This window comes from Cavia porcellus, unplaced genomic scaffold, assembly GCF_034190915.1.
Source record: "Cavia porcellus strain 051 isolate PalLab524CR breed Dunkin Hartley unplaced genomic scaffold, mCavPor4.1 scaffold_49, whole genome shotgun sequence".
Taxonomy (NCBI): Eukaryota; Metazoa; Chordata; class Mammalia; order Rodentia; family Caviidae; genus Cavia; species Cavia porcellus.
Window position 1 is genome coordinate 3,208,916 of NW_026947532.1, and position 20,065 is coordinate 3,228,980.

At 56.8% G+C, this 20,065-nt stretch overlaps 1 protein-coding gene across 1 annotated transcript in view; it reads right to left on the reverse strand.

The window, feature by feature from the left end:
* Cfap77 (cilia and flagella associated protein 77) overlaps positions 1-20,065 on the reverse strand; it is a 117,753-nt gene that overhangs the window by 20,138 nt on the left and 77,550 nt on the right. Inside the window, exons 4-5 of the mRNA XM_003470820.4 lie at positions 7,606-7,711; positions 4,446-4,547 (exon numbers count right to left, since the gene is read on the reverse strand). Coding sequence (XP_003470868.1) covers positions 4,446-4,547; positions 7,606-7,711 — 208 coding nt within the window. The remainder of the gene's footprint in view (positions 1-4,445; positions 4,548-7,605; positions 7,712-20,065) is intronic.

Genomic DNA, 20,065 nt, shown 5'->3' on the forward strand with positions numbered 1-20,065 from the left:
AACTATGTAATGTCAGTGGGATTGGTGCTGCCGTGGACAGCCAGCCTGGGGAGGGCCAGTCCCACCCCTACTCCTCCCAAGGAGTTGTGGGGCTCCTGTTACAGCGTGGACTGAGCCGGGAAGCCCCCCGGCCATCGTGGGAGTAGGACCCCGAGAAGGCAGGCTTTCCCAGCACTTCTGTCTGGAAGGACAGGATTTAAGGTGGGGCGGACCCCTGAGGAGACACCCGGGGAAGAAGGCAGGCTCTCCACCTTCCAGAAACATTTTTTTAAAATAGCCTGCCTGGTTTACACGTCCTTAACTGGGTGTAGTAGCACGTGCCTGTAATACTAACACACTGGGAGGCTGAGGCAGAAGGATCGTAAGTTCAGGCCCAGCGTAGGCAACTTTAGCAAGAACTTGTCTCAAAATAAAATCATTTTTTAAAAAAAGGCTAGGGATGCGGCTTGGGGCAGAAGCCCCGGGCTGAATCCCCAGTACTGCAAAAAAGCAAAACTCAAACCATGTGGAGAGAACACTGGAAAAAGAAAAATCACCCACCTCCCCCATCACCATGGTTACCACTGGGGGACCCCCCTCCCAGAATGCCAGACCAATGCCACAGGACCCGTGGGTGCTCTCTGCCCATTTGGGGTCAGGCGTCCTGGTCCTTCCCCCAGCAGCACTCAGGGCAGTGTCTCGGGCACAGGTGGAATTGGTGCCCTCCCGGCTCCCAGCATGGGCCCGGCCTTCTCCCCTCGGCAACCACCCCTTCATTAGCCTTGGGGAGCAGACCGTCTTCAGGCAGAAAGACCAACCGTTTCTGGCTCATGATTAGGGCCACGCAGTCCCAAGGGACAGGAGGGGCAGGTTCGTGGATGCCTGTCCTTTGCCTTCTGACCACTGCAGCTACAAATGCTGTTTCCCTGGGGCTCCTCCTGATCCCCTGTCTCTCTGTCCCTGGCATCTGTCAGTCCCTCCTGTGCCCTGCCAGTGACCGATAGCAGTCACAGCTGTCTTGTGGCCATTCATCCCTGAGTCAAACGCACGGAGAGTGGGGCCTGCCTGGATGGCACTCAGAGGAGACCTGCGAGCGGACAGATGAACAGACGGGCGGGCGCCTCTATCACTGCGTCACAGCAGCCCAGCCAGGGCATCATCTGCTCAGTTTACAGAAGCAGAAGTGGGTGGCAGACAGGAACCCCAGCAGGCAGGTGGGAAGTGGTCAGTCACCACAGACCCAGGCTGCTGACCATGGAGAAGCCATTGCAGGCGAACTCCCTCACGCCACCCTGCACCTTGCCTAGGGCCCTGCATCACCTGGATCAGGGCCTGCACTTTGTGGGGGGAGTTGGACAGTTTGAGCTGGGGAGTCTGCTCTCAGCCCTCTCGGGGTTCTTTGGCCAGAAACCTCAGCATCACAGGGCCTTGGTTTTGAAGAGAGCTGCAGACCTAACCATTCAGGACCCCCTGTGGCTGGGGTGGGGTCTCAGTCCAGTTCCAGCTGGCCTTGGACTCACTCTGGGGCCCAGGCTGGCCTCCAACTCTCGGCAATCCTCTTGCCTTGGCCTCCTGTGCGTGGAGGTTACAGTACACCACCATGCACTGACACAGGCCCCCCTGGGCTGGGCGGGCTTGTTCTGTGCTTGCTTCCCCTCCCATCCTCACCCCTTGCCCACGGCAGCCTTTGTCGGGGACAGGGTCTCACCGCCCTCTCGCAGGGCGACCCTCCCGGCCAACCCACAGTGGCCACCGCGCCCTGCCTGCTGTCTTGGGTGTGAAAGGTGTTTAATTATTTCTGACAGAGTTCAGCACAGACATCTGTTGGCGAGCGGGAGAGTCCATTTAGGTTGTCCATCACTGTGACAAGCCCGACTTTTTTGGAAATGCTTTTTCCCTTCATAATGGGGTCGAGGTGGGGGCAGCAGGTCAGACAAAGACCCTCCCGGGGCTTCGTGCATGGCAACGTAGGACAGCAGCCTGGGCCTGGCTGCCCGAGGGGCCTTGGGAGTCCAGATCCAGCTGGAGGCGGAGGCGGCCAGGTTCCGGAGGGGGGGCCCTAGGCAGCCAATTCTTCTTCTGTTTGTTTGTTTGTTTTGTTTTGTTGTTTTGGTTTTTTTTTTTTACACTTTTTGTTTTGTTTTGTTTTGTTTTTTTGTTTTTTTGTTTGTTTGTTTGTTTGTTTTGTTTTTAATGTTTGAGACAGGTTCTCGATATTCAGTTCAGGCTGACCTTGAGCTCACTGTGTAGCCCAGGCTGGCCTCAAATCCATGGTGATCCTCCTGCCTCAGCTTCCTGAGAGCTGAGGCTATCCCATCAGTGACTGACACAGCTAAATTAAGACACAGCCAGCACTCTCAACGTGCTTAGACTCAATAAAATATATTTAAATTTTTTTTTTTTGTCTTTTTGAGGTAGGGTTTCATCATGCAGTCTAGGCTGGCCTCACACTCACAGTGATCCTCCTGCCTCAGCCTTCTGAGTGCTGGGATTACCTCAATAAGTACTTTTTTTTTTTCTTTTGTCTTTTTCCTTTTTATCGGTACCAGGGATCAAATTCACAACTGCCTGCTTGCAAGGCAGGCACTTATGCCACTGAGCTAAATCCCCAGCCCCTTCAATAAGTACTTTTGTCAGCCTCACTTCCTGATGGGGGGTGTGACGCTGTCTTTGTGTGACATCCTACAGTGACAGCTCCCGGGGGTCTCAGGGTCTCTGCTGCACTTTACTGGGCAGTGCCAGGGCATAGCCCTGCCTGCCAATCCCACACAGGATGCTATTTCCTGCGGTTCCTGGATGATCAGATGGGTGAGTGTGGTGGTGTACAGAACCCCATGAGCACCCCATGAAAGATGGGAGTTGCCCAAAGAGGCTGGGCTTGGCCTTCACCACTGAGGCTCGACAGATGCTGTGCAGGTGCCAGCTTGGGCACTGCGTCCCTGACCCGGGTCCCAGGGCAGCAGCTCTGGGGGAGCACGGCAGTCACCCTGAGTGCCCCCACCCCACCCCACAGGCTCAGGGATGTGCTGCGCCTGGCACCGTGTGCCAGGCTGGCTTCTCTTCCCGCAGCCACTTTCTCTGAGCCCCAGCAGCACTCGCTTCTGCTCCTGTCTGCATCTGAGCCACTGGGGCCAGGCGTGCAAGTCCCTCATGGTCTCCTGGAACTCGGTCCCCACTATCTGTCCCCAAAGCTACCCAAAGGCGCGGCTGGCACATTGTTCTTTCCCAGCTGTGCCTGAGACCAGGCCCTGCCTGCCCAGGGGACGGGGTCACAAGGGAAGGCTCAGGGGCACAGGTCCAAGGCCGGTGCAGAGACAACGGCCGTCAACGGCCGTGTGAACCAGGACAGCCACTTCGGAAGTCTGTGCGGGTGCCTCAGAAAACCAAAGCAGAAATCCCCCCAGAACCAGCCCGAGAGGAGACTAGGCTTCCCCGCAGAGAGCCCCAGGCTTCCATCATGGGACCACACACACCACGTCTGCAGCACATGACTGACGACAGCAGGGCGTCCCAAGGCAGCTCTGTGCCCTTAATCCAAGAGCAGGTAAAGAAAGGGTGGCGTTTACACACGTGGGGAACCACCCTGCCACCAAGAGCGGCAAATTTAGTCACTGGAGGAACACAGGTGCCCCCTGAGACCATAATGTTAGGTGGCGCAGTCAGGCCCCCGAGCCTAAGTAGCACACGAGAAACCCACAGTATAAATAAAGAGTGAGAGAAAAGTCTAACGCATGAAGAGATTATAGAGCAAAATAAAACATAGAGGATTCAGGGATATGGGGCTTTTCTGTTTTTGATTTCCTGGGACCAGGAGTTGAACTCAGGACCTATACTTGCCAGGAAGGTGCCTGTGTCACTGAGCTGTGTCCCAGCCCTGGGAGACTGAACTTTTGCAAAAGGGAAGAGACAGAGGGAGGCCGGGGGAGGGGAGGGGGTGAATCAGGAAGACGCATTGTGTCCATGCCCTGCTCCCCATGAAGACCGTAAACACAGGCTGCCGACCCCGACTAACAAAAATAAAAATATCCAAGGCTGGGGTCACAGTTCCCCCGACTCCTATCCAGCCGGTGTGGTTGCGCCCCATGCACTCACGCGGCACCTGTAGACACTGGTCCCCACACCCATGGCCAGCAGCCAGCGGGAGGGTCAGCACTGAGGGATGGGCACTGTGCCAACCTGGGGCCTGGGAGGCGCGGGACCCCATCCCTGGCAGGGGTGTGGCCAGGTGGCATCTGCCTGCCTCCCCCTGGCACCCAGGCTGCGTGCAGAGCCGACCTGGCCTCCGTCCAGCCCCACACATCCACCATGCACTGAGTTTCCTGTCCATGGCAGCCGCTTCTGGGACGGTGCAGGTGAGGGCTGGGCTGAGGGACGTGACACCCGGAGTCTACCCCCCAGGAAGTGCTCAGAAATGTCCTGGAGGCAGGTGAGGGCCAGCCCGGGGTGCAGGCCAAGGAGACACTGACCTTCCGGAAGTGGGGCATGTGCCACAGGGCATCCATCTTCACTGGCGGCTTGTGCTTCCTCAGCAGGCTGCTGCGGGTCTCACAGAGCTCTCCCAGGACCACCTGCAGGCGGAGGACACTCGTGGTGAGCCTCGCTGGCCGCCCGAGAGGTACGGGGATGCAGGCAGGGGCCGGGATTGTGCTGCCGCGGGTCCAGGGCCTTTGGGTAACTCTTAAGCCCTTTGGACCAGCTGGTTTCCCTGCCTACTGGAACAATTTGGAAACTGAGTCTGGGTGGAGCGGGTATCTGGTCAGGGGTTGGTCAGCTGGGCTTCTGAGCCTCTGTTGCCCTGCTTGGAAAGGATTCCTGTGCCTAATGGGCAGGATCCCGTAGAACCAGGATTTGAGCATGGAGGCTGCTGGCACCAGAGCCTGGCTGGTCAACTGGTGCCCGTTCCGGAGGACTCCTTGGAGCCATCACAGCCCAAGACCCAGGGTGCTCTGAGCGGCTTACAGACCTGGGGAGAGACGGGCGCCCTGGGCAGCCTGGCCTCAGCCAGTGGAGTGATGTCAACTAGCCGGGCAGGCTCCCAGCCCTGCGGTCTCTCTAACCCACCCTCACCCCACCCTTTTTCCCAGAAGGAGGACACTGGCCTCCTGCAGCGGACCTGAGCCCCTCACTCTACGGGGCACCCTGTGCTTGGCGTGGGGTGGGGTGGGGTGCTGTGGGGCGACCTCCTGATGCCTGAAGATGCAGGGATGCAGAGAAGAATTGAGACCTCGCTAGGGTTCTCCCTGTCTGCCTCCCTTGCCGCCTGGTCCTCCCGTCTGTCCCCTCCCTGATTCCATGACTGACAGCCTCCTCCTCAAACCGTAGAAACACACGGGTCTAACGGTGCCTCCGGCTCTCGGGCTCCCGTGTCAGGTGAGATGGGAACCTGCACTCTCTCCGATTGCTAGGCTGCAGCCCTGAGCCCAGGGGGGATAAAAGGAAAACGCTTTGCTCGCCCCTAGAAGAGCTCAGCGCTCAGGGCGCCCCTGCAGTCTGACCCATTTGTGAGACAACTTTCCAAGGGGAGACCCTCAACAATTGAAGCCACACCCCCACCCAGGGCTGGGCCAGATGGCATGGAGCCTCTCACGCTGGCTGTGTCAGGGTCACTGCATTAGAGGGAGGGCGGTGGGCTACGAGATGATCCTAGGACCTGGAGAAGGGACGTGGAGGGGCCAGTGATCGGGAATCCTCTGTGCTCACCCTGGGCTGCAGTGAATAGCTGCTCATTAAAACACAGGTCTCGCTGGGTGTGGTGGCACAGACCTGGAATCTCAGCACGGGCTGAGGCAGGAGGATCGCCGTGAATTCAAGGCTAACCTGGGCCACATAAGCTAGTACAAGGCCAGCCTGCACTGCAGAGTAAGACCCTGTCTCAAAACAAACAAATAAGCAAACCAAAAATGAAGCCCCAGGTTCTGTGTGGGGCTCGGGAGTGGCCGTTACCATCACAGTGTGGCCTTGGCAAATGTGCAAATACACAGCCGCAGGTGACCATCCAGGTTTCTGCTCTTCTGCACCCGCCACGAGTGCCAAGCTACCAGGCAGAGCCGAGGGGTGTTGCCGCCTGTCCTGAGCGCCCCAGGACCTCCGGTCTGCCCCAGAGCACGGTCACTCTCACCAATCCCAGGCGCTCCTATGTCAGCGGCTGGGTCCCCACCAGAGCCACACTACGGGCCAGACACACCCGGGTCCGAGGCCAGTGGACATTTTACTGCACCCAGCCTCAGTTTCCCCATAGGAAGGAGGCGGCTGAGCAAGGGGAGGAGACGCTGCCCTGATGGGGGTCCTGGCAGGAACCTGGGGTGGCTCCGCCCGCCTCTCGGCAGGGAGCTGGCCAGGGGAGTGTTGGCTGTGACCAGTGGGACAACCAGAGACGCTATGCTTTCCATGCAAGCCGGAAAGCACAGCGGCCTGGCAGCCTGGGCTCCCGTGCTCCCCTCACGCCCTTCAGGGACTCACGTGTCTAGTAAGCACTCTGCCAGACCCTGCCCTCCCTGCGCTTCTGGCTTTTACCTTCGAGACAGATTCTCACCAAGTTTCCTGGGTCGGCCTTGAACTTGCCTTCCTCCTGCCTCAGCCTCCTGAGAAGCCGGGTCGCAGGTGTGCACCACTGTGCTCAGCCTGTGGGAGTATTTCCTTCCTTCCTTCCTTCCTTCCTTCCTTCTTTTTTACCATTCCAAACACATCTTTCTGCTCTCAGCTCCTATTGCTCATTAGCACGTTTGCCATAGTACCCCTCGAGTGGAGCTGAACGTACAGAACACGGCCAGTTCTTTCTGCCTCCCCTCCCCTGCCTCTCTTCCCTCCCTCGTCTCTGGGTCCCCTTCCCATCTGGGAAAGCTCTGTCTTCCTGCTTCCTATTACCCGCCTTTTATTTTGCTTTTTATTTGTCCTTTGGGCTTCTCGGTGACATTTAAGCTTGGGAGTCTTGTTTATTTCACTTCACACTGCGGTCTCAGGGTGCAGCCATTTCCCTACAGATGGACTCGTTTGCCCTTTTCATGGCAGAGTAGTACTCCGCTGGGTGTAAATACCACATTTCCCTTATCCATTCATCTATGATGGCATATAGGCTGCTCCCCAAAGCTAGCTCACATTAATCTTGCTGCTATAACATGGGTGTGTGCAGATCGCTGGACTAGGATGTCTTTACCTCTTTCAGGAAGGTACTTGAAGGGGCATAGTTGGATCAAAGTGGAATTTCTACTTTCAGCTTTCTGCCAGTGCTAAGAACACTCATTGGTTTGGTGGGAATGTGGGCTCCAGCAGCCCGGTGCAGGCAGTGACCCCCAAGCCTGACTTCCAGGCCTGGGGTGGAGAGGTGGACGGCGCAAGAAGCCAAAGGAGGCGTTGGCTGAGCTGGAGACAGGCCTGTTGGTAACCAGTGACCAGATCACTTTCCCCGAACCGAAAGGCTGCTCTGCAAGTGGCTTTCTCTGCCTTGTCTCATTTACCCATGTCCCTGTAGACAGGCTTCTGTCTGGGCCTCGGATTCCTTGAAAGCCTGATGCCTGGACACGGGAAGTAGTGTGGAGGCCAGGCGGGAAGGGTCGGTGCAGGGGCCAGCACCGCTGGACCCCAGCTGCGGGGCGAGGTCTGCCGGCCCGAGGGCTGACGCTGCCTTACCTTTTGCTTCTTCTCCAGTTTAATGGCTTTCTGGGCCGCCTTCTGCTCCTGCACCCACAGCTGCTGGTACCGGTGCTGCAGCAGGTCAAAAAACGGGGTCGAAGGCCTGGGGGAGGAGGGGAGAGAAAGGAGGGGTCCAGCTGCAGCCGAGGCCCCACAGGACAGGATGTCTCTCTCCCCACACCAGCACTGCCTTCTCCCCAGCCCCCGGGCACTGCGGTCATTGTCCCGGCTGCAGAGCCAGCGGCTGTCCACAGCTGTGTGTGGGTGGCCTGAGATGTGCTGGGCATGTCCCTCAGCAAACCCGGACCCCTCAAGCTGCCTACCACTGGGCCTCACCCCCGGGCTCGCCCTGGCATCTCCCTTGGAGGCGGGATAAGTGCTGCTAAGGGGCCCCCCAGGCTTCACATGTGCACTCCCTGGAGAGCTGATCAGGTTCCTAGCCAGCCCCCCATGACCAGAGACCCGGATGGACCCTCGGACCCTCAGCAGGAGTCCCGTCCATCGGGTCAGCCAGCGCCTCCACCCTCGGCTGGCTCCGCCCCATTTGTGCTGCTGGGAATCCAGGTCGAGTCTACACTGCCTTTCTCCCCTTTTGCAATCTCATGGAGTCACATCTTCTCCGCCATCGGTAACTGGTGTCTGCTCCAGTTCTCTTTGACTCTAATTTCCAGCCACAGAAAACTCATCCCGGGCTGCGTGCTTTGCAATGCCGTGAGGTGCACATGGGTTTCGTCCAGGTCTCAGGGATGAGGCTGAGGGACGGGGCCCCGGGGCAGGGACAGGGCCCTGGGGCAGGGATGGCAGCACCCTGAGCCAGACCTGCCCAGCCACTGAGTACCCGGATGGATCGTGGCCGGCCACGTACAGAGCCAGAACTCTGCAGCAGCCGCAGAGTGACCGAAGAGGTGATCAGGCTTCCAGACCACAGTATGCTGGGGACACCTGAGAGCAGCCACATGGCTCCACGCTGAGGGACCTGGGGCCACCACGGCCAGAAGATGTGGGCCACTCTGGGCTCCGGAACCTGGAGGGAATCACTTCCTGTGTTTGAAGCCACCCAGCCTGTGCTGATTCCTTGTGGGAGGACCTGGGACCTGACATCAGGCTGTCACAGCCGAAGGACCCTCAGACAGTGATTCACCAGTGTCCCTGGGTGTGCAGTGGCCACGGTCCTGTCCAGGGCGACTGCCCCGCCCCAAGCAGCTCCTCAGGGGTTCCATGCCCTGATAGGTACCTCAGGAAATGGCACAGGACAGTCTGACTGGGGGTCCCAGCTTTTACCAGACTTCCCACGGTGCCAGGGGTTCAGGGGAGGCTCAGCACTGCAGAAGCAACCTTGCGATCTTTCTCGAAGACAAAGTAACCAGGAGGTGCAGGCAGAGGGAGGGAAGCCTGGCGCTGTCTCAGCCCTGTCTGGCGTCCCCAGGTCTTTGAAGTCCTGACCGCCGCTGGAAAAGCTGGGATGGTTTACCCTGGACTGTGCCGGAAACGAGCAGGTTCTGATGAGGTCGGTTTGCACCCCTCTGTCTCTGCTGGCCCCAGTCCCCCTGCTTCCTACTGAACTGGTTGTTTCCTGGGCATGGGGCTGAGTTAGGTCTGTCTTTTTCTTTCTTTCTTTCTCTTTCTGTTGCCTTTTTGAGACAGGGTCTTGCTATGCAGTTCACGCTGACCTTGTGCTCACTGTGTAGCCCAGGCTGCTCTCAAACTTGCTGTGATCCTCCTGCCTCAGCCTCCAGAGTCTGGGATGACAGGTGTGTGCCCCCACGCCTGGCTTGAGCTGGGTTCTTTTTGAGCAAGGTTCTTGGGTCTGAAACACTGAGGTCTCATGGCACAGCCGCTCCGTGCCTCCCCCAACACTGGCTCTTTGTTCCCTGTCTCCTTTACCCCCGCGGTGACTTTTATTACTTAATTATTACGCACCCCATGCTCCTGAGAAGCCTAATTTATAGCTGTGCTTCCTAATGACACGACGTGTGTAATCTGGAAATATCCACCCCCAGAGAACACACACGGCTCGGTGCTCTCCTCCGGGCAGCCCCATGCATCCGTCTCCAGCTGCCGCCGCCCGCTGACCAGCTGTGTGTCCTGCTCTGGACAGCACCTCCTATTCCCCGGGCAGAGGCTGGTGGAGACTGCAGTGTGAGCCCCCAACAGCCCTGTGCTACTGCGGACCCAGCCTGGTCGTCCGAGACCAAAGACATGCTGGGCTCTGCCAGGGCTCGTTAGCTTGGATGCACAGGCAGCGGGGCTGGCTTGCCGTGGACAGAGCCCAGGACATGAGTTGGGTCTGTCTGGCCTGGCTGACACACCCTCCTGGATGCATCGTGGTGGCCCAAGGCTGGTCCAGCTGCCCCTGTCCCCCTCCTGCTCCTGTCGAGGTGCCTCTTCCTCCACCGGGCACAGACGTGGCTTCTCCTTTGCCTTCAGGTCACAGCCTGCAGGGTGGGAAGTGTCACCCTGCCCACCTGGCCTCCAGGTGGACGCGCCCCCTCGGTCCTGCACCGGCCACCACACTTCCACGGCAGGCACAGAAACGCTGTGAGCAGACACAGCACTGCTCCCAGCAATTACTTGTCGTCAAGAAGAGACAGCAGGGGAGAGAGGAGAGAGGAGGGGAGAGGTGGAGGGAGGGAAGCGGAGGAGAAAAGAAAGAAAGAGACAGGAGGGAGGGAGGACTGGGCAGAAATTCCAGCAGCCTTCCTCAGTCCAGGGTACCGCAAATTAGGCTGCGTGTTTTATAATGGATTAAAGAAAGTAAATTGGCAGAATCTGAAAATTTGATAGAGGAAATCTTAGAACACATGTTAGCAGACTGGTGGGCATTTCGGACAAAACAACCAGCAAACCCACAACACCGTCTGTCCAGATCTAACCGTGCCCCGAGAGTTTCCTCACACGGTCATCTAAAATGTCAAACCGGCAACTGGGAGGAGGAAATGCAGGACAAAGTCTCCAGGACCGCGGGAAGGGCTTTCTTAGGCGTGATAAAAACATGATGCGAACATGAAAAACTCATAAATTAGACGTCTTCAAGAGTTAAAAACTTTGTCTGGGAGAGCGAGCCTGTCAGGGGGAGGAAGGCCCAGCTGCGGACGGGGAGGCGGCTGTAAATACCGCAAAGCCCGCAGGAAGGGCGTGACTGTTATGTATGGGAGGCGTACTAATAAAAATAAATCTTAAAAACCGTACGTCTGGAAGAGGACCTCTATCTAGAATTTTAAAAACCTCAATGGTAAGAAGATAAAACCAAAATCAATCCAATTAAAGCCTGGGCAGGAGACACAAAGAACCCTTTTGTCCAAGAGGACAAATAGATGGCAAACAAATGCATGGGAAACAGGCTGCGTCCCAGCCCGAGAAATGCCATTCAAGACCGTGATGACTAACAGAGCTAAAATAAACAGGCACAGAGCCAGCTGGCAGCGGGACACAGACTGAGAGCCTGTCATATGTGACTGGTGACACCGAGTAGCACAGCCACTTGGCAAGCAGTGCAGCGTTACATTTAAAACTACCTAGGAACTGCACTCAGGGCTATTATTACAGAGAAATCCAAACTTAAACCTGTGTGAAATAGTCACGCGTCTTCACAGCAGCTTCCAGAGTCACGGTTCCACACTGAAATAACCAAAGTGTTCTTCAGCCAGTGGGTGGCTACACTGTGGTATATCCATGCCATAGAATACTACTCGGCACTGAAAAGGGTGGGCTATTGATACTTAACACCTCATCTGGATCTCTACGCTTGTGCTGAGTACAGAGACCACTCTCAAGAACTACATTCTGCTATGCTCCATGTGTATTCCATGCTTACAGCTTTCCAGGGTGTGAGGAATAGCGAGAAGGTATCTACGGGGACACCAAGAGAGATCTTTTGCATCTTATTGAGTTCCACAAATCTACGAGTGATAAAATTGTATAAACACACAGCACACACACACGTGTGTGCAGGTAAGGTTGGAGAAGTCTTTGTATTCACACTCATGTAGATCTTTTGGTCTTCACAGAGCACTGTAGTCAGGGAAAGCTTTATCACTGGGGAAGCTGGGTAAAGAATACCCAGGATTCTTTGCTCTGCTTTTACAACTTCCTCTGGATTTACAGTTATTTGAAAGTAAGATTTTTTTCTTGGAATGCAAGAAAATATTTTAACAAAGCACAGCACAGGAAAGCCTGAAACCCCGCACAGTCGGAGAATTACAGAGGTCACTGGGGCCGGGCCGGGTCAGCCTCGGGGCCCCAAGGGGCTGCCAAGCAGAGAGCCAGCCCCCCCGGGGAGAAAGGCCAGCTGCCTGGAGCTTCTGGCTTCCATTTAGGATCCAGGTGGAAGAGCAGTCTGTGCCCGGAGCTGTCTGGAGCCTGAGCAGCTTTTCCTGGGATGCGAAAGACGCCGTCCAGATGCAGCAGGCCCCTGCTTAGCCCTCAGGCTCTCACACCCACCGCCTGTGTGTGCTTTGGCCCCGCGGCTTAACTGTGTCTTCCTCCTGGCGCCAAGCGCGCCTCTCCTGCACTTTTACCCTTCATTCCTGGCCAAGACCCACGGAAGGACTTTGTCCTCCATAGAGAAAACGTTACAAAATTACCATTATACAGAAAGATCATCAAAAAATACGGAGCTAAAAAGTCTGCAGGAAAGAATCAGTACGGTAGATGAGGTATTCAATTTTTATTTATTTATTTTTTTTTTGGACCCCTGGAACCCATGGCGCTCCTCCTGCCTCAGCCTCCTGAGTCTGGGGTCACTGGTGTGTGTCACGTGACACTATTCAAGTTTCTAAAAGTAGGTTGCTCGTCTAGGTTTTTGTGACTTATGACATTTAAATTTGTAATTCATTTCTATCTCTTCCCCATTCTAATTACTCATGTTGAGGCTTTCATCTGCATTCATGGTTTTGTATTATTTTTCTTTTTTTGTAAGGGAGATCCTCAAATGTGAATAACCAGGCCCAAAATACCTGGCGCTGTCTCTGACTGCAGGTAAAAGACTTTTTTTTTTAATTAAAAGAGAATATTATCCTTGCAAGCAGGCAGTCGTGAGTTCGATCCCTGGTACCGATAAAAACAACAAAGACCAAAAAAAAAAAAAAAAAAGAGAGAGAATATTATGTGCAACTTTGTACAATAAATGTGGAAACCAGAACAAAATGGGTAACTTCTCTAAGAAAACATAAACGGTCAAAGTTGACTGAGGTCCATCTACAAAACTGTAATTGAGCCCTGGAGATGGGGCCCGGGCAGTTTACACATGACTCCCCCAACTGTGTTGTAGAAAGAACTTTCCAGAACTTCTCCAGTAAGAACTTCTCTAACCTTTTGATGATTGCAGGCCAAATGGAGGAGAGTCGTCTCAGTCAGACTCACTCCCAGGGCAAAGGACAGAATATTCATCAAGTGTGACCAAACTCAGTGAGGCTGTGTGTCAGCAGGGTCACACCTGTGGGACAGAGCTCACTTCCTGTCCCTCCCCTGAGCAGCACCGGAACAGGAAGTGCCAAGTCTGATGCCAGCCAGGGCATTTTAACACCGCGCCAAGGTCACTTTTTGTTGTGACCAGAAACATTTAGAACATGAGAGATTTCACTTACGACACATAGGAAAGAAGCTGACCCTCGGAGCAGATTTGGACAGGCCACATGGGCCAGGGCTCCCTGACCAGGTTCCCTGAAACCTGGCTGGTCACCTGTGTACCATGGCATGGCCCCACGGTGAAATATTATACAGCTCCAAAAAGAAGGAAGCACTGGCCCCGGAGTAACCCAAAAAGCTCTCTCAGACAAACCTCAAGTGTTCACGAACTAAGTCAGAGTGGACGAAACCTCCAGGGCCAAGCACCTGGACACTAGTGGGAGTGGGTGGGAGAAGGCAGGCAGGAGGCAGGGGGCCATGGGGGACTGTTAACATTTTCACAAGCGTCCTTGACCCACCGAGACGTGTCTTCCGGAGCAGGCTCCTTATTGTCTCTTGTTGCCATTTAACCATGAATCCTCTTTCTCTTCTTTTCTTTTCGTTTCTGTGTGTGTGCAGAGACAGTCTCACTATATTCTAGGCTGGCCTGGAACTCAAGGCGGGGAAGGGAACCCTCCTGCCTCAGCCTCCTCAGTGCTGGATTACAAGCCTGCACCACCACGCCAGTCTCTTTCTTTTTATAGTAAATGTAGTTCTTTGTTAAAAAGAAAGGCCTTTCTTTCCCACCTCGGAAATGAATGATTTTGCTGGGGGCTGAGGCTGCTGTGGTAACAATTACAGCCTCCTTTCTGATCCTTCCTCGCCCATGGAAGAGTTTGATTATTTATCCTCACTAAACAGGGAGCCAGCAAGGGAAAAGGGGGCGGGAGACTCAGGAAGGTCAAATGCTCACTGGGATCACAGAGCACAGTCAGGCGCAAAGCGTGGGTTCCCTCCAGAGCCACTGTGGCTCTGGTCAGGGTGGGAATCGGCGGTCAGCAAGGGCTGCAGCTGAGGCCTGGGCAGCCAGCGGCAGAGACCAAGTTCGCAGGGCCTGGCCACTCCCCCGAGGCCTTCACTCCCCCAGTGCTGTCCTCTGCCCTCAGGCCCTCGGGGCCTCTGTCCTGCGTCCCCCAGCACACACAGGAGCCGCGATTTTTTTGTTTTTTTAAAAGTTTTTTGTTTTTTAAGACAGGGTCTCTATGCAGTTCGGGCTGGCCTTGAGCTCACCATGTAGCCCAGGCTGGTCTCGAACTCGCAACGATCCTCCTGCCTTAAGGTTTGATTTTTAAGCCACAAATCTACTCCCAGCACCCCTGTTGGTGTCAACACCCATCCAGGACTCCCTGCTTCCCTTGGAAGGCAGGACACACTTTTCCAAGCCCCTTTCTGCTTTTTCCCAAATGTCCCGGGTCCCTGTGAGCCGCACTCTGTGGGGTCCCTGCTCTTGGAGGCAAGCCCTGCCGGGCACCCACAGGCAGGTCACCAGTGATGGACAGCCAGGGGCCTGCAGCAGCCGGCTGAGCATGCACGGTGAGTCCCTGGCGAGGGGCAGTGTCCACGCTGCATGCACACGCGGGGGCTCCAGGAGCAGCGGTGACCCTGTCCCGGGCACCGCCAGCCTCCTCCACCACCCTGTGAAGGCAGCATGTTTGGAAGCCGTGGCCCTGTCCCAGGAAACCTAGGGGCCAGGCAGGGTGGCCCTGGCCTCTGTCACTGGGCATCTCGATTCCTTTCTCCACACGGGAGGCCCCACCATGAAGTCCAGACCCTGGGCCCTCTGTGCCTGGGGCAACCCCTGGAAAACAGGGCGACTGGCCAGGGCAGGGGGCACAGGGGACACAGTGCGGGTCTCCCGTGCTGCGTCTTCACTGAATACGGGTTGTGGCCACGTTTGCCAAAACTTATCAACTTTGTCTGCAAATTGTCTCAATAAAGTTGTTTTTAAAGAAAAACTTAAAAAAATCCAGCTGGAGCCAGCTCAGGTTCTGACAGCAGAAGAGGTAGGTCCTGGGGAGCTCTGGGTGGCTCCCGAGTGAGAGGAGACAGCGGTCACACCTTAGAATCGTCAGTGCGAGGGTACAGGACATTAGACTCAGGTGAGAGGACACCTCAGGACCCTGAAAGTGAAACCCCTAGTCCCTTTGAAGAGGGGAAACTGAGGCACCGGGAAGTCCAGTAACTTCCCCACAGCTTGTTCACGAGTGGAGTAGCCAGGCTGCGATCAGGACCTGAATCCAGGCTCCTCGGACCCCAAAGGGAGCGTTAATGACCCACTTTCTTTGCCTGGGTTGTTGGATCACCGGACTCTCTCTACTCAGAAGAGGGTGTGCTGGGTGTCCCCACAAGTCCGCTTCCCGGGACTTCCACAGCGTTTCTTCTACAGGAAGTTCTCATTAATTCAGGTGTGGTGGCCACAGCTGTAATCCCGGCACTCAGGAGGCTGAGGCAGGAGGATCACTGAGAGTTCAAGGCCAGCCTGGGCTTCACAGTGAGTTCAACCTGAATTATGTCGTGAGACCCTATCTCAAAAAATCAGAAAAGAAGGATCCCATTGTCCTGACCTGCCAGGCCGGATCAGGTCTCAGCCTCCCCCAGCCCCAGACACCTGGCTGCCTGGGCTGTGTTCGCCTGGGACAGGGGCTGATCTCAGGGGTGGCAAGGGCCAGGCGGGCCAGCGGGGCCAGGCCAGGCCAGGCCAGGCCGGGCTGGAGATGAAAATTTCCATCTGCAAGCTGGGCCGGGGTGGCGGGCGGCTGACAGCTGTGATTTGCGCCCGCTCTGCCGGAGGCTGCGGTAAGAGCGGCCCTTTCATGGCCGCTCATCTTCATGTTCCGCGCTCATTAAAACTTCGGGGAGCGGAGAACTTGGCGGGAGAGAGTGGGGGAGGCGCCTTCAGAGGACGCAGGCACACACGCCTTGAAAGGTGTTTCAGAAGGGGACTCGGTCTGACAAACCGGTTTCAGTACGGCGCTCCGCGCACAGCGGGCTGAAATAATTGGTCATCAGTGGCTACTAATTCGGTTTAGTAGCCAGAGGCGATTTTTTTCTTCCCAGAAAATCAATGACAGCACGGAGGTCTGTTCGACGCGATTCCGCAGCAGACGGGCCCAACTCGGGCTCTTGATGCGTCTTCCAGTGGAGACAGCTGTTTTGTTAAAATAAAATTAAAACCCATCTCTAACAGGCGGACGGCCGTGCTCCTCCCCAGGGCCCAGAAAGGTGTGGGCGCCTGTGTCCCCAGGCACAGGAGGGAGTGGACGGTGCTTGCAGGTTCTGATCAACACCCAGCAGTGACAGACACCCCACAGGGGCCCCTCGGAGGCCCTCAGGGCCCGTACCCCTGGGGAACACTGCTGGGCGCCAGGCGGCCTGGCCGAAGCCCACCCTGCATTCTTGGCCAGCACCAAGCTGCCGGCTCAGGGCCATGGCTGGAGTGGGGGGTTTCGGGGGTTCCCTTTCCTGCAGCCGGGGATTCCCCGATGGGCTCCCTGTGACAGGGCATCAAGTGGCCTTGGGGACAGTTCACCAAGCACTGCCCTCCCGCCTGCCCTGTTTTTCGAACAGGAATTTTGAATAATCGCCCTCCTAAATTACCATGGCTCCTGTTAAATCTTTTTGTCTTCATTAAAAACTCTTTCAAGATCACTGCCGGTTTCGGCCATCACCAGAAAGAACAGAGAACCTGTCCCCTCACCCAGCGCCCCCCAGCGGTGACCTGCTGCAACACGGCGTCACCAGCCCAGGACCATGGCCAGGCGTGGCCTCCAGGTCTGGCTCTGAGCACCTCGGTTTCCCCTCCCTATCTGCAGACTCAACCGTCCATGAATTGAAAGGAGAATTATTTTGAATGGTGTCCTTTTCAGACATGCACAGACTCCCCCAACCCTGTGCCTTGAAGGCCCAGGAGGACGGCCCTTCCTCTCGAACCATCCCTGTGTGTGTGTGTGTGTGTGTGTGTGTGTGTGTGTGTGTGTGTGTTACATGTATGGTTTCACGTGTTCACCCTGCTCCTCCACCACCATGCTCCCTCCGTGACCCTCCACAACCTCCCACGCAGAATCTGTGGGCCACAGGCCAAGCCACTTCCTCCTAGACAGGGACTGCCGTGTCACCCGCCTTCCAATGATGACGAAACTGGACTTCAACCGAGCTCAGTCCCTGCTCAGAACCAGTATCAGGCTGCGGCTACACGGAGGGAATCGCAAACAGCAGCCTCGGCCTCTCCCGGTCTGCAAAGCCCGCCTAGTTGGCTTGCAGCATCTTAAAAATTCTTTAAAAATGAGAAGAATTCACATGCAGGTCTGAATGTCTGCCTGCCTCTCCACGACGCAGTGGTAACCCAGGAACACGGGCGCACACCCCTCACGGCGACAGCTAGGCAGAGCCAGGTGGCAGAGCAAGCCCGGCCTCTTATTAAAAATGCCCTGGCTGGCGCCGTCCTCTTTAGACCCCCGAGTGCACGGTCCTCTCCTCTCCCTCTCGTAGCCCTTGTTCTGCCCTCTTAAAGGACAGGGATAGATGCTGTCTGTCCTCCCCAGAGCACTTCCTTCCCCCCCACGAGGAGATGGCATCCATCCCCCCCAGACACCCAGACGCAGGCCCATGAGGACCACGTGATCCGTGCCAAGCACACATTGTGAACCTGGCAGCAGTCTCTGCTGTCTGGAGGTCCTGGGCTCTTGGCTACTTGTCTGTCCCCTGCCTTGTTTCAAATGTATCCCCCCAGATTCACATGCTGGAAACTTGAACCCTCAAAATTTGCATGTTGGTGGCATCTGGAGGTGGGGCTCCAGGAGATGATCGGGATCCCACAGCGTCATGAGGGTGCCATCAGGTGGCCTTGCTGGCTGGGCTTCCCTGCGAGGCCCCGGGCAGTCTCAGGGTGCAGCAAGGGGCCCTCCCAGGGGCTGGCTTCATCCGTGCTCCTGGGTGTCTGTCGCAGCCTCCAGAACTGTGGGCCAAATGAACCTCTATGCTTCATAACCCTTGAGGCCCTGGTACTCAGAAACAGCAACAGAAAAGAGGAAGACACCGCCCTCTGCCTTTACTTCACTGCCTCCTCCGGGAGGCTGAGGCAGGGAGATCCCCAGTTTGAAGCCAACCTGAGCTACAAACCTAGATCCTGCCTCAAAACAAAAACAAAAAATCTCAGGCACAGACCTATAATCCCAGCACTCCAGGAGTCTGGGGCAAGAGGATCCCAAATTCAAGCCCAGTCTGGCAATTTGGCAATTTAGCAATTTAGCAAGAGCTGTCTCCCAAAACAAGCGGACAAAAGGCTGAGGATGTGGCTCAGTGTGAGGCCTGGGTTCGAGTCCCAGAACTGCAGCAAAAAGTAAAAAGCAGACGCCTGGGTCCCACCGCCAGACTCGGACTCATCAGGCAGGGAGGAGCTGAGGAATCTGCACTGTATTAAGGGGCACCCCCAGGCCTCCACCCGGGGGGTCCGGCCTAGGGGCCCCAGCCTGCTTTGCAGGCCCCAGCCGCAGACTCTCCCCCTGCCACCAGCACACTCCTGTCCCTGCGGGAAGCGAGCAGGCTGGCAGGCAGCCCTGGCCCCCTGGTTTCCACTGCCCGGCCCTGGGTGGTGGGCCCTGGCGGAGGGGCATGGCGGGGCTCAGGGGCTCAGGGGCTTGCTCCCCGCCCCGCCCCGCCCCGCAGGCTGTGAGAGCTAATTAGACACTAGGACCTTTGGCTCCTGCTCCTTAATTGTTTGTGGATCCAGCACAAAAGCTAAGGCGGGGAGGAGGGCGGGGCATGGGCACACTGCTGGCTTCTAAGTTTGTCTAAGAGGTCTTTTTCAATTTGTTAACCTTTTCACAGGGTGAATTCAATTAGCCACTCCCACGCAGGCAGCCACAGGACAGTGGCCTCGGGCTGATGACACCCAGGGTCCCGGCTTGTCCACGGGCACAGGGCAGAGGGGCAAACCAACCGAGCAGCCCTGCGGGAAGGCAAAGGAAAGGCCAGCAAGGGCGGCCGGCGGATAAGCTTCAGAGACTGGAACCGCCTGCTACAGCTCCAGAGAGGTGAGGCTCCTCTGCGCCTCGGTTTCCCCTCTCTGAAGGGACCACGGGCCCCCACCGCCCTGGTGTGCTCAGGAGGTCAGGGAGGGGACAGATCCTCACTGTTCCGAGGCCTGAGAGGCTGGGGCGGGTGACCGCAGAGGCACTCAACGCTGGGCTTCATCAGTCGTTCTTATTATTACTTGTCTTTCTTGTTGTCGTTGTTGTTCGGCGGCCCTGGCCCCGGGTCTCACTGAGTGCCCCGGGCCCAGCCCTAACATGCAGTTCTGCCTCAGCTTTAAGACTAAGATGATTTTAGCGGGTGTGGTGGCCCCTCCCCAAGGGAAACGCCCCCATCTGCGTCCCCAGTGGGCTCTGGGAAAGGGGCCTCTGTGAGGTCCTTAGGGATCGGGAGACGGGATCACCCCGAGGACTCCTGGGGCGCCTGACTGGTGACAGACTGAGGCAAGAGCACAGCGGTGCCGTGGAATTCCCGTGGTCAGCCCGGTGGGCAGGAAGGGCCCTGCCCCGGACCCCGGGAGGGCACACGGGCCCCACACCCTGATTTCAGCTCCGGCACTCCAGGCTGTGAGGGAGAACGAGGCTCTATGGTTCCGAGCCACCGAGTCGGCAGTCGCTTCGGCAACAGCTTCGGCGGAACAAGAGTCCTCTGCGGACAGGGGTCCTGGCCGCATCCCAGCGCTCCCGAGTGTTCGAGCCCAGCCTGGGCCGCTTAGTGACTCACAAGCCCCAGACTCAGCACAGACAAACAAACAAAAACCCAAGCCAACGGGGCTAGGGACATAGCCGAGGGCAAAGCCCTCAATCCCCAGCACTGCACAAACAACAACCCTGCAGAGCCGGGGACCAGCAGGAGTGACCTCCCCGGACGGATGGCACTGTCCCCAGCCCTGGGCGCTGGTTCTGCGGGTACTGGTCGTGCAGTCAGGGCTGCTGCTCGTGCAGTCAGGGCTGCTGTGGGGTCCCAGGGCCGCGTCCTTTGA